At 47.4% G+C, this 14,033-nt stretch overlaps 1 protein-coding gene across 6 annotated transcripts in view; it reads left to right on the top strand.

Annotated features, from left to right (window-relative positions):
* Positions 1-14,033, top strand: part of AK8 (adenylate kinase 8) — a 133,182-nt gene that overhangs the window by 86,738 nt on the left and 32,411 nt on the right. The window contains exon 12 of one of the 6 annotated variants that reach the window (XM_036856354.1): positions 10,309-10,383. The exons of the other annotated variants lie outside the window; for them this stretch is intronic. Within the exon in view, the coding sequence (XP_036712249.1) occupies positions 10,309-10,369 (61 nt within the window). The 3' untranslated portion in view covers positions 10,370-10,383. Of the gene's footprint in view, positions 1-10,308; positions 10,384-14,033 lie in introns of those variants that run through there. 6 annotated transcript variants of the gene reach the window in all.

The raw sequence follows: 14,033 nt of genomic DNA, 5'->3' as shown, positions 1-14,033 counted from the left end.
TCTTTAACTGTGGCGAGCAGGGGCTACTCTTCGTTGTGGTGCGCGGGCTTCTCATTGCGGTGGCTTCTCTTGCTGCAGAGCGTGGGCTGCAGGCGTGCGGGCTTCAGTAGTTGTGGCTCGCGGGCTTAGTAGTTGTGGTGCACGGGCTTAGTCACTCCGTGGCATGTGGGATCTTCCCGGACCAGGGCGCGAACCCATGTCCCCTGCATTGGCAGGCGGATTCTTAACCGCTGCGCCACCAGGGAAGCCCCTTCTTTTTGTTTTATTATTGCTATTGTTGGCTTCTCTCCTCTCCCCCCAAGCTGGTTTCGTAGATAATCTGTTTCTAGTTCTACTACTCTCGTCAAGATAGTTTAATTAAACTTGTATTTCTCAATTTGTCAGTTCTGAAATGAAACAGAATAATTTGACTCTGTCAATGAAAGATGAAAGAAAAAATGCTCCCATATGTACCACCTCCTCATTCCCCTCCTCCATCCACTCTCCATTTCTGGCAGGCTGGGGCTGTGGGTGGGGAGGGACAGACACATTCTGAAATTTTTTGGCCTCAGTCTATTATACACAGATTATTATTTTTAAGATCACTAAGCTTTTCTTTCTAGAAATATAACAATTACATTCTGTTTTTAGCTGTATTACTGTACTTGTGAAGTTTTCATTCTCTCTTCAACTGGATTCAGATTTCAACACCAGCTGTTTACATGATTCAACCTCTCCATTTATCAGTTTTGATTCATTGTTCATTTGAATGGATTATGTCTTTGAGTCATTTTCAGCAAGGGTACAGACATGCTAAACTTCCTAAATTCTTGCACATTTGAGAATGTCTTTCTGTTAGCTTTATCTGTAAACAGTATCTAGCAAAGTAAAAAATTCTCCCATCACATTTCTTACCCCTCAGCATCCTGTACCATTTCTATACTGTGCTCTGACACCTGTGGGGTTGCAGTAATGTCTGAGGCCAGTGAGGTTTTTTTCCATCATAGGTAATGTACTTCTTATATCTGGATGCTCTCTCTCTCAGTTCATTTACATTCACTAGGCCATGCCTCAGTCTTGGTTCTCTTTATTACCTTTCTCTGGAATATTATGAATCCTTTCCATTTCCATGATTTCAGGAGAATTTTCTTCTAGTACATATATTAATATTTTTCTGGTTCATTCACTTGGTGTTCTTATTCAGGAAGACCAATTATGTGCATGCTGGATATTTATTATCTGTTTCCATAATTACAATTTCTTTCTAGTAGCTTTTATCTTTTCCTTTTCTTTTCTGTATTGTTTTTCACATCTGTCCTTCATGATAACTTTATTTTTTATCATATTTATTTCTTGTTGCTTCTAATTTATTTTTCATTTCTATAATGCTTTTACGTTTCCCTTAGTTTTTTCCCTTAACGTTGTCAGTTTTCTTTCATCTCCTTTTAAATTTTATCTCATCCTCTTTTCTTTGATTTCTTGTATTACAGAGTCTGTTCTCTCTAAATTATTTTGAGCACGTTGATAAGGTTTTATCTAAAATGTTCTGCTGTTTCCTAGAGTACTTCTTCTTCCAAAGGGTATTCATTGTCTATGTCTCTCTCTCTCTCCCTCTCTCTCTCTCTCTCTCTTTTTTAACTTTTAGGACCCTTATTTGGCAATGTCCATACCTGAGTCCCAAGGTGGGTATATTTTGCAAATCACTTGTCTTTGAATAGCTCTGTGGTTTGTCTAAGAATAGCATGAGTTGGTTTTAGAAAATAGACCGAAAATTAGTTTTCTCTGACTGTTGTAATAAATTACCACAAACTTAGTGGCTTAAACAGTACACATTTATTGTCTTACAATTCTGTAAGGTCAACATCAGTATGTCAGACAGGCTGCATTCCTTCCTGCAGGCTCTAGGAAGAGTACATTTCCTCCCCTTTTCAGCTTCTAGAGATTGCCCCCAGTCCTTGGATCATTGTTGCCCTCTTCCTCTGTGTTCAAAGACAGCAATGTTGCAACACTTGATCTTCTTCTGTGGCCACATCTCCCTCTGACCAGAGCTGGGAACCGTTCTCAGATTTTAAGGACTCGTGTGATTGGATTGGGTCCACCCAGATAATCTAACCTATCAACGTCCTTAATGTAATCTCATGTGCAGATCCCCTTTTCCATGTAAAGTAACATATTCACAGATTCTGGGGGTTAGGAGGTGGACCTCTTGGTGGGGGGCATTATTCTGTCCCTCACGGTTGGATTCTCCTCAATTCTGTCTTAATTATATCCTTGGAGTTGGGTCCGGAGAGCTTCCTCCTAGAAGACTGAAAGGTCTGTTTAGTTCTAGGGCAGCAGGGACCCAGCAGGCAGCCTGAGCATCCTGTCTTTCCACCTATGTTGACCGGGAATTGCCAGGGGACCACAGTGCTATGAGGCGAAGTTTCCACCCTCCGTTTTCTGGGGATGGAACAGACTTTGGTGTCAATAATTAGCTTCTGAGTAAACTCATCTACCTGAAGATGAAAGGCATCAGGGAAAATGCAAAAACAGTCACTTAAAAGAAGGCTGGGGGCGGGTCATTGACAAGACATAAGGAGAGAATCTAGTGCTCATTTTTCTGAACCCCGAGGGGAGGAACGCCTCTTTTATTTACCGACACTGTGCACCATGCCAGGACTGCACGACCAACAGGGGGAGGGCATGGTGTTTATTAAAAGCATCGCAGGGAAGATTATTCAAGAACCTCTTTGATTTAGGGCAGGCTTGCAAGGAAATACTTCTCCATTCACCATGAAGTAAAAAGCAGTTTCTAAAGACTTAGTAAATAATGCCAATTTAATTTATTTGACCCTAAGGCAGAGGACAAGCAGAGAAATAAAAAAGGTATTTGTTTACAACGTAAATTTAATTATATGCCACTGTTTAATCATCCTTCTGTATTTCTCTCCCAATCACTGAGGGTGTATTTTCCCTCCTCTTTCTCATCTCTGACTAATCCATTTCCTCCACCTTAGCTTGCAATTTAGCATTTTTTGTGATTAATTCAGAAAGTAATTTTAGCCATGAACCTTCAAGTTCAGATATAGGCTAAGGAAGAGAGAAACATTCTAAAATGAACCCACCTAGCACTGGGATGAATATCAGGGCTGTAATTCTGGTTCGGTTGTGATGCCAATTATAAAGCACTCTAGCTGTGGTGCTGCTGTTTTTGACACCAGGAGGAAATCTTGACAGAATTATAGCCTAGAAATCAATCTGGGAATACGATACCGAAATCTATAATTCAGATATGAAAACAGTCTACAAAGGCTCTTTTTGTTTTTAGGAGGATTCAATGAAATTAGATTAAAATAAATTTACATATCTACAATTTTACTATAAAAATATATTCATACTAGTAAATAGAGTTATTGGGGAAGGGTAAGCTACTCTGTGTATTGGACACAGAAATAGACCCCTCTGGCTTATCAGGGAACAAAGTTATTGTCTCCTTGTCAAATATGAGTCTCTTCTTAGAGATAATAAATGGATAGTGTTCAAATGCCATGTTTTGTTTCACTCCTACCTCATAAACCCATGGCACATAATACTAAATTATATTCCTCTGAGCAGTATCAACCTCCTGGTTCCAAGATCCCACAATGAGGGAAACAAACCAAGTAATTGATGTGCCACAAAGAAGGAGAAAAAGTTATTTGAGAACAAATAAAATGGGCTATAAAGTTTGTTAAAACGTAATAATAATAGTAAAAAAAAAAAATAGAAGAAGAAGAAGAAAGAAACAAAGAAAGAAGTATCCAAGGCTCCATCCAGAAATCTGCCCTCTGCCTGGCTGTAAAATAATTCATTTCATGCTGCAAGTTTGTAGCACGGTATTTCCTTTTAAAATTAATGTTTACTATGGAGAGGGAGTATAGGATTCTGATTGATGTTGGGAAGTTTGCAGTGTATCAGACAGACTGGTGGGTGTTTTTTTTGTTTTTTTTGTTTTTTCCTTTGCATCCTCCCTCACCTTGATGCTGTGAGGAGGGGGCGGGGCGGGCCATGACTTGAACTTCTTCCCCCGACCCGGGCTGTACCGCTGTAGGCCCAGCGGGCAAGGTCCAGGTCACGTCCAACTGCAAGGTCCCAGGTCAGAGCTGCTGCTGCGTCTCTCAGAAATCCCTGGAAAGAGGGTAAAAGGGGGGAACCCTCGCTGAGTCAGTGGCAATGGAATTCAGCAGAATGGTAGCAGAGATTTTATTATTGCTGTTTTCTTTAGTATTTCTCTCTTTCTGTACTCCATTGGACTAAATTTGGGGACTATGAAGAAATCACCCAAGGAAGGTATTTTCGATTAGCTTGTTGTGTCCCAGGTTGTTTTGTGCAAACTGGCAACTGCTCTATAGGTTCCTTTTCGAGTGTGGTGGGTTTTAATTTTTTATTTATTATTATTTCTTAAACTAGACAGTTGTGTGTCCCACATAACTGTGGGAGCCCAGAGGGGTTCGGTTGTCCCTGGGAAAGCAGTGACAGGTCTCCTCTCATTGCACTTGAATCCCAGTTGGTGCTGGGTGTCTTGTTGGCTTTTGCTAAAAGCATAGCCCTTTCGCCCAGGGAACCAGAGAGCAGAGCAGCCGAGGGGACCCAGGCTGGCTGACATGAACTCCCAGGCTGGCTGACATGAACTCCCAGCCTGGAGGAGCTGGGACTCCCACACCCAAGTGGAGCCTGCCCGGTGCAAGCCTGGCCCCTCAGACGCGTGGGTCTGAAAGCTTTCAGATTTCCTGGGGCCAGACCCTAGAAACAAGCCTCCGCTTAGTGGTCGGAGGCGGCCCAGAATGTTCTGACCAGGCTGCTGCTGCTGGATCCCTTGCTCTCCTCCTCTCCCCTCTGCATCTTCGCATCCAGTTTCTGACTCTGCTCTGCAGTGGTCCTGCCTTGTTTGTCCCTGAGGACACTTCTCCCCTTCCCGGTCCTGCCCCCTCATCTTGGACCCTCATCATCACCCTGACAACAAGAATGATGATAGTGATATCTGGTATCTACCGAGTGCCAATTGTGTGCCTGCTTTGCATTTCCTTTAATCCATTCAATAGCCCCATAAAGTAGGTTGGTTCAGTTAAAGGCATGTGGGCTCAGAGGAGCCGTGTCCCTTGCCCCAGGCCACGTGGAGGAGGCCAACCGGGACCCCAGCTCTTTGCTCTGAACGGCTCCATCGTGCCCTGAGCATCTATCCTGCTCCCTGGCTTGCTGGCTTGAAAAAACTACAATTAACCTCAGTTTTCCTGTCTGTCAAATGGAGCAATAACCTCTACCCTTTTAACCTGACAGCACCAGTGCTCTGGAGAGTGAGTGGAATATGTGTGCGTGTGATTTATAATTGGCAAGTGCCGTGGATGCAGGGGGCTCTATGAGCTGGCTCCGAATATCCCTCCCACAGCTCTTTCCCACAGCTCTTTCTGACAGACTCTCTTTCAAAGTGTAGGATATAGTTTTCTCTCCTGTTCTCACATAATAAATTACATACTCCATGCCCTAAATAGGTGAGCTACTGATTTGCCTACACTTTAAGAAGCATGGAAACATTTATTATAATCGTTACCCATGTGCTTTTGAATTCCTATTACATAAAAAGAGACTAAAATGGCAAATACTGTTATACTCTGAAAGACGACTGTCAGAGAGTAATTGCTGTATCTACTCACAGTGGGCTGGTACAAATAACTCATTTCTACTCAAAATATTTTCCCTCTAGTCACAATCTGCTTGCTTTTCTTACCTACAGAAGACATTTTAAAGACTCCCGTTGGTTGGAATTGGGGAAGGTAGCTCCTTATTCACCAGGCGGCATGTGGGATGAGAGACTGGCCCTGAAATAGACAAAGACAAAAATCACCTTTTTGTCTGGGAGGGCCCTGTGGATCCAGGCAAACAGGAAAATTGTGATCAGAGCATTTAACAATGTTGATAAATTATTCTGCTGAATGCTGGTTTGATTTCTTGGGTTCAGCTATGTTAAATTTGAACAATGGAAAATCATGGTATGTTATGAAAGTAAAAACTGAACTGGCATATAGTTAATATGCCAGAGCTCTCTAATTTAATTTAAAAGCTTATTATTTTTTAGTTGCATATGACACTGTGTTTTGGAGGACAGCACAGCGAAACCCTCGGAGAATGGCTTCACCATTTCTGATGTGTTCCACAGTGAAAAGGATGCTATAATCTCTTAAGAGAACAGCAGTTGGACCAAAGAAAAATTAAAATGCGCAACGAGAGGATTTCTCGCCTCTCCTCTCTCTCTTTCTCTCTCTCTCTTTTTTATTATCACTTGGTCCTTCCAGGAAGCTCTCATATTTCTGCAGCTGATCCTTATGTGGATTAGGGATAATAAACAGCCCATTAATGGAGGCCTGAACTAGGAAATGGAGCTGGAATCAGCAGCAAAATTCAGTGGCTGACTGAGGTTAATAACTCCATTACTCCAGCCCCGTGCCAAGCCGCCCAGCGAGCGGGATGTTAGCCTTATCTTACTCCACGTTAATTGAGCTAATAGAACCCGGCTGACCCTGCCTTGCTGCCACCATCCGAGAGTTTACCAGACACGGGCTGGAATACATATCATGGACTGTGTGCTCCACGGTGCCTTTTGTTTTTGGAAGAAAGAGCTTTCCTAAACATCGGTGAGCCGGAAGGCCCCTCCTAAGAGCAGAGTCGCTGCGCACCTATCCACAGCAGGGTCCCCAACCACTCGGATTCTGTCGCACGAGCGATGGCGTCCATTGGCCCTTCTAGGCAGATGTCCACTTGGGTTCGAGGGCTTTGGGGGAAGTAGCCATTGTCTCAACAAAGTGTCTGGGTTCAAGGGTAAAAAAGAAAGTGTGCATGTGATGGAGGTGGGAGTGGGGGCAGCTCCAGGCCTTGTCTCTTCTGGTTCTTTCTTTCTTTCAACATTCAGCAGCTGTCTCTTTTTCATCCGTCTTTCCCCTTCCTGATAGCTCGACACACGTTTCTGACAATCTTGCTTTGCGGCTCGCTGGTAAGCGGTCCGGGGGCTCTGCGTAACCTTTCTAAGCCTCGGTTTCCTTATCCGTCAAATGGGGTGATAACCCAGCCCTTCTTACCTCACCTTTGCTGGATTCATGTACCGTATTTGCTGGGAAAATGCGTATGGGTGGGGCTTAGGAATTAGAAAATGCTCTGTACAACCAAGATGATGTTGTCAACAGATAAATATCGAAACATGAATTTCCTGCAGCCAGTTGTTATCCTTTCTGCATTCCAGTTTCCTCAACTGAGGACCAGGGACCGTGGCATTGAGGACGTCAGGTCGGGGGTAAGAGGCAGTGATGCGGAAGCACTCTGCACAGAGCCTGGCGTATGTACGAGGGCCTCCGGGTGTGAGAGCCGCATTTATTCCTAATACCTTGGGAGCTCTGGGCCTGTGCGTGGAGACCAGAGCTTCTGCAAAGCAAGGGCAGACCAGTTCCTCACCAAGGAACTGTGGCCTGGGCTGGCCCCTCGGCTGCTCGGGCACACTGCTCCCCTTTGGGTGGAGGAAGGTACTTCCTTGTTCACCTGCGGTTTGCGGGGCAGAAGATGATCCCGCAGATACACAAAGACAAAACTGCACTTTTGTCAGAGAAGCCAAAGAGCCAGACAAACGGGGAAATCTGAATGCTGGAACAGTCTCGCAGGTCGTGTGGCGACCGTGAAAAAGCGTGGATCACCTGTCCCCTGTTGTTTTGTAAGATTTAAAGATTCCTTTTTTTTGGCCATGCCACATGGCTTGCGGGATCTTAGTTCCCCGACCAGGGATCGAACTCGGGCCCCGGCAGTGAAAACGCCGAGTCCTAACCACTGGACCGCCAGGGAATTCCCTAAAGATTCTTTTGACGGCAGGACACAACCAAATGACACTTAGAGAGACGAAAGGCAGAACTCTGTTACTTACAGCTCCAAACGAGAGGCGGCTGCCACACGGGGCCCGTGCGGGGGCTTCACCCTGGGGCCAGGGTGACCGCAGCTGAGCCGTGGAAGGCATCTTCTGTCTGGCAGGAGGGCAGTTAGCTAGGTTTTGCAGCCTCTTGCTGGATTGGCTAATTTAAATAATTTCGGCGGCTCCGGGGCCTGGGGGCTGTCCCCGGCTGGAGTGTAGGAGTCCCAGAAGGGTAGTGCTTGGAGTGGGGCTTGGCAAACTGCCCAAGAAGGGAACTTGAGGGCTGTGAGCCGTGACTTGAAAACTGGGTCGAGACAGCACTTGTGAAATGCCGTATCACACCTGTCCTGCTTGGGATGGACTTTGCCCACCTGTCCTCATTCTGTATTCTTCACCTTTCCGCGGTCGAGGCATACTTTTGGAGACAGCCCTGAAGAGATTAAAACTCAACCCGAAGGTCTTCCGTCCCGGCAACACTTGCATCTCTCCAGCGTCTCTGAAATCTCTGCCATCACCTGCTCCGGCGTCCCGTTCGGGTAAACTGCCTTGTCCTCGCTTTCGCATCCTCTCCCCGCAAGACGTAGGCCATCTTCCCAGGCCACCAGCTCGGTTTCCACCACACCTGTTACACAGCGACTTAGCACATTGCGACAGCACGCGCCGACTGTCCTGGCTCTGAGAGTGAGTGTTGTGCTTCCTTGTAGCAAAAATAAATACTAGCTGGTGGTGGGAATTTGGCAGCCTCCTGGGAGGTCGGAGGGGATGCAGGCGGTGGTTCTCAGAGCCGGTGGCTGGGTCACCAGGCCTGGAGTTAGGAAAGGAGGTGCACGCTGGGCCTCCAGCTCAAGACTGTGGCCAGTGGTGGAGTCGGGGCCCCCGGGGCTGGAGCATTTTAATCCTTCGGTAAATAAGGACTGAAGTAGAAAAAGGGAAGTTCTCCCATTATTTTCCCGCCTAGGGACTGTTGACATTTTACCACTTATTTCCAGTGTTTGTGTAAGAAAAAGTCTGGTGAGGATGATTCCGAGCAAATGTGGAAGGTCGGCACCGCTTTGTTTCGAGGGTTAAAACTTAGTTTATGACAGTCTGTTACTAAGGTTTGTCGTCTGTCTTGAAGAGCATGAGAGCAATTACTTTTGAAGCAGCGACATCAAAAATGTACCTGACCTTTGAACTCTTTGCCTGCAGCCTCCAGGATCTTGCAGAGTATAAAATATAAAAGTACAGTGAATTCTCAGAAAGAGAGAGCGAGCCCAGACGACCACAGGCTTAGCTCTGCTGTTCCCAACGGGCAGCGGGGACCAGAAGGCACACTGCGTCGTGTGCTGGTGGCAGGAGACTTCAGGGCAGCTGGCAATCCGGGAGCCTAAGAGACGGCCTGTGCTGGGTGATGGAGGGCCTGGGAGTTTAGTCTTTAGGAAGAGACAGGGCACACGTGTAACAAGGGATTTGCGTGGTATTTTCTTGGTTAGTAACTTTGTTAAAGACTGACACTAACCGTCTTGCCGTAGTATATTGAAACTCAGTGTATTTATTTATTTATTTATTTTGGCTGTGTTGGGTCTTCCTTGCTGCGTGCGGGGGCCTCTGCAGTGGCCTCTCACGCCGCGGAGCACAGGCTCTAGGCGCATGGGCTTCCGTAGTTGTGGCGCACGGGCTTCGTTGCTCCGTGGCATGTGGGATCTTCCTAGACCAGGGCTCGAACCCGTGTCCCCTGCATTGGCAGGCAGATTCTTAACCACTGCGCCACCAAGGAAGCCCCTAACTCAGTGTGTATATTAACCGTTAAATTTTTTTTTTCCTAAGAACTTTCTGAGAGCACCCGGTTCTGCCTGGCTGGCTCTCTTGCTGTCTAGGAAGGGGTCCAGGGTGAGTTTGCCACGCTCTACTTGAGCACTCTTTCTCCCCAAATGACACTGCGTAAATGTGTCATTTGGGGAGGAAGTGACAACTTTTCTCAGTTTCCTAGTTTAGTGTCTGATAACCTTCGCAGTCAGAAAATTTCTCTCATGCCCAGCTCTCCCTTTTCCCCCCATCAAGGTTGACTATTCTTCATTGGCAAAGCACACCTCAATTTCTGTTTCCCCTGTGGATTCCAAGCTCTTATTAGGGGTGCAACGGGTTTTATCCAACCAGTAACAGTTGGGCCTAAGCCGGTGGTGACTGAGACATCAGGGGAGATAAACACGCCTTCCCTGCTATCAGACATCCAAAGCAATCTCCAGGCCTCGGTGGAGAGTGACAGGTGACCTTTAGCAGAATGGAGCCCAGGGTAGTTGGCATTTGAGTCCAGCTCTGATGAAGACGCCCCCATTTTTGGCAGGTGCAACGCTGGACTGTTGACTTAAATTCATTTCCCAGAGAAAGGCAAGAGGACGGAGGCCGAGATGACCTGGAGAAATCATATTTGTTTTCTTTACCCATAGGAGACTTTGGGAGGCATCAGAGTGTACTTCAATTTTCCATCTTCCTTGGAGGCATAAATAAAGTGCTGAACTGTTGAACCCCGCTTGTGCTTTAAAAGCTTGGGCCTCTGCCAGATTCATGTGGCAGATGTCTAAAAGCTTGAAGCTCTCCTCCCTAAATATCACAGAAATTATTTAATAATAATAAAAAAAAACTTTTAAGAAGGTCTCCCACAAATTGAAGTTCAGCCTTACTTTTTCTGAGATTATAGAACCCTGGGCCTTGCCTCCTTGTTGGCTTTGAGGTGTCTGCAGATTCCAGACCCCACCCAACACCCGCCCCCACCCCCAGGAGCAAGTGGGTCAGAACCCCCAGGTGGCTCTTGAGGCCCTTCCTTTCTCTCTGGGCCTCTGTCTCATGAAGCCTAGGTTCTAGATCCTAGGAAAGGACTCCATGCATTGGGAAGAAACCCACCAGGCCTGGAACTCCCACTCACAGAGTAGGAGGTGGGGTGGGGATCAGGAGAGGAGGGCTTCCCTCTTTCCCACCCATCCCTCCCCTTCCTGCCCCCACACCTGAGCACACCTTCCTACTTCCTGCTTGCTAAACACCGAGTGTTTGCTCCTAATGTGTCTTCCTTCAGAGCACCTTGGGTTTTTGTCCAAATCTTATCTTTCCTACAAGGCTTAGCTCAAACTCCACCACCTCCAGGAAGCCTTCCCTGATGCTTCTCCTTGCTCTGCACCTTCACGGCACTTTACATGTTGTCCTGCGGATGGGAAGCAGCTTAACAGGACAGTGGTTAAGTAAGAGGCCCCAGAAACCTGGCTTTGCCTCAATAGGCTGTGTGAGGCTGGGCAGGTTTTTTTTTTTTATCATCTCTGAACTTCAGTTTCCTCCTGTGCAAGATGGGGATGACTTTGTTCAGATAAGCACCAAATATTTACAGAGCATCTGTTACGTGCAGGTACTGCTCGACTTCTGGGAACACAAAAGGAAACAAAACCGAAAATACTTGCTGTCACATGGCTTACATTCCTGCTGGCGTGAGAAAGGCTATATACAACCAACAGATGCATACTATACTGGGTCCCATGGAGAGCAGTAAAACAGAGTAAAGGGGAGAAGGGAAGGTGGGCAGGAAGGTGGGGAGGGATGGGTGGGGTGGCACATTGCTTGGAAGGTGGTCAGGGATGGCCTTTCTGATAAGAGCACATTTGAGCAGAGGTTTAAACAAATCCTGGGATGATTTGTGGTAGAGCAGTTCGGACCAGGGGAACAGCAAGTGCAAAGGCCCTGGGGTGAGAATGTGCTTGGTACGTTCAGGGGGTATCATGGAGGCTGTTGTCAATGCAGCGGCGACGGGGCGGGAGGTGGTGAGTCAGAGGTAGACGAGCCTCCTGGAGGACTCGGGCTTTTCCTCTGAGTCAGGTGGGAGCCACTGGGGGTGGGGAGTGATGGGCAGTTGAGTGATGATACTTATGTTTGGAAAGGATTACTCAGGGTCCTGGGTGGAGAATGGAATGTAGGCAGGAAGACAAGGGCAGAAGCAAGGAGGCCAGGCAGGGGGCAGTTGGCATCATCTAGGTGAGAGATCCTGGTGGCCTGGCCCAGGGTAGTAGCCATGCAAGTGGCAAGGTGTACTTGGGCTCTGACTACGTTTTGAAGGCAGAACAGACACGGTCGATATGGACAACTCCAGTTTTTGCTGGAGCACAAGGGAAGAATGGGCTGGCCATCTACTGACCAGGGGGATGTGGAAGGAGCAGGTGTGGGGGACAGGACCACCAGTTCCATTTTGGACACGGTAAGAGTGAGATACCTATTAGGAATCTGAACGGGTTTCCCAGGGCTGCTATACTGCAGACTTTGTGGCTTAAAAAATGGAAATTCATTTCCTCACAGTTCTGGAGGCTGGAAGTCCAAGATCAAGATGCTGGCAAGATTGGTTTCTTCTGAGGCCTCTCTCCTTGGCTTGCAGACGGCCACCCTCTTCCTGACTCTTCGTGTGGTCTGTTCTCTGTGTACAAGTGTCTCTTTGTGTGTCCAAATTTCCCCCTCTTCTAGGACACCATTCAGATTGGGTTAGGGCCCACCCTGACAGCTTCATTTAACTAAATCACCTCTTTATTTTTATTTATTTATTTATATTTATTTTTGGCTGCCTTGGGTCTTCGCTGCTGTGGGCAGGCTTTCTCTAGTTGCGGCGAGCGGGGCCTACTCTTCATTGCGGTGCTCAGGTTTCTCACTGCGGTGTCTTCTCTTGTTGCGGAGCACGGGCTCTAGGCACGTGGGCTTCAGTAGTTGTGGCATGCATACTCAGTAGTTGTGGCTCGCGGGCTCAGTAGTTGTGGCTCGCGGGCTCTAGAGCACAGGCTCAGTAGTTGTGGCTCACGGGCTTAGCTGCTCCGCGGCATGTGGGATCTTCCCGGACCAGGGCTGGAACCTGTGTCCCCTGCATTGGCAGGTGGATTCTTAACCACTGTGCCACCAGGGAAGCCCGCGCTCTCTTCTTTTGCTTTTAAGTGCCGTGTGTATTCTTTTTCTCCACCCGGCACACCTGCTGTCCTTCCCCGTGTCCCCCTTCCCTTCCCCCGCCTGACCCGCGGCGGATTAGGATGCTGGGTTGGGACGACCTGGAATGTGGCCGCCTTTGTACCTGCTGGAGGTTCCACCCGCGTTTGCTTTAACCAGAGGCCCCTCTTCGTGTGGAGCTCTGGGAGCATCCCCCGTTCTCCTCTCAACAATAATTAGCCTTGTAAGACTAATGGACGAAATCGTGTCTAATTACCCTGTTGAAAGCCCAATTACGCGATTAACATCCGAGGGCTATAAGCTAATGATGAGAAGAGCCTCTCATTTGCATAGCATTAAGTTAATTGTGCTGCAAGCCGAGGGGTGGATGGGGTGGTGATGGCAGGATTCTCTTTCTGGACGGATACTAATGACCAGAGAGGATGATTCACCTGACAGCTTTATTAATTAACAACGATCTGATTACCTAGCAGGAGTGGCAAGTGGCAGTGGGCAGAAAGCCTCGGCTTTGTGAGAAATGAGAGATGGGAGCCCTAGTCTGCTGATTTTTCTTCCCAGCACTTGGCTCTGTTAGAGGCAAGCTCACCATCACCTTGAAGAACCATTTTAGAAAAATTTCCCTTTAAAATCGTGCTCGAACACTTCTGTTATGCACTTCCTTGAACGTTGACTTCACTCATTCCGTCATTCATTCATTCTACTCACATTTACTGAGTGCCCCTGACCTGCGAGGCTGGAGTCCCTGCCCTTGGGACTGTCCTGGTAGAGGGTTCCCCTGGGCTAAAGACACCCAGCTTCCCCCAGAGGTTTGGGATTCAGCCCTGAGTCAACCTTGCATTTGACGAATGTCAGCATAGAATTTCAGACTTTGAAGAATCCTTAAGGATCGTCAGTTCAAATCTCTTACCCCCTAAAAATGGGGGCTCAAGGAGGCTGGAGCTCAAGGTCACTTGGCAGGGAGTGGTGGCAGTGGGATGGGGTCTGGTGCTCCTGGCTCTGCCCTACACCCCCTGCCCACCGAACGGTCCTGCCTTTTCAGCACCTCCGTCAGCCCCTCTGCACTGTGTTTTGAGTATTTAGTTTTGTCTCCTGGGAAACTTGCTGAAGCCCCTCCCTCTCCACTCACAGCCTTGTCTGCTTCTCCTCCATGAGGGCAGAGACTGTATCGTGCTCACCTTTGATAAATAGATGATTGAACCAAGTAGGGAAC

This window comes from Balaenoptera musculus, chromosome 6 (genome assembly GCF_009873245.2).
Source record: "Balaenoptera musculus isolate JJ_BM4_2016_0621 chromosome 6, mBalMus1.pri.v3, whole genome shotgun sequence".
Classification (NCBI taxonomy): Eukaryota; Metazoa; Chordata; class Mammalia; order Artiodactyla; family Balaenopteridae; genus Balaenoptera; species Balaenoptera musculus.
Note: the sequence above shows the minus strand (reverse complement) of the source record. Positions and strands in the feature narration are given on the sequence as shown.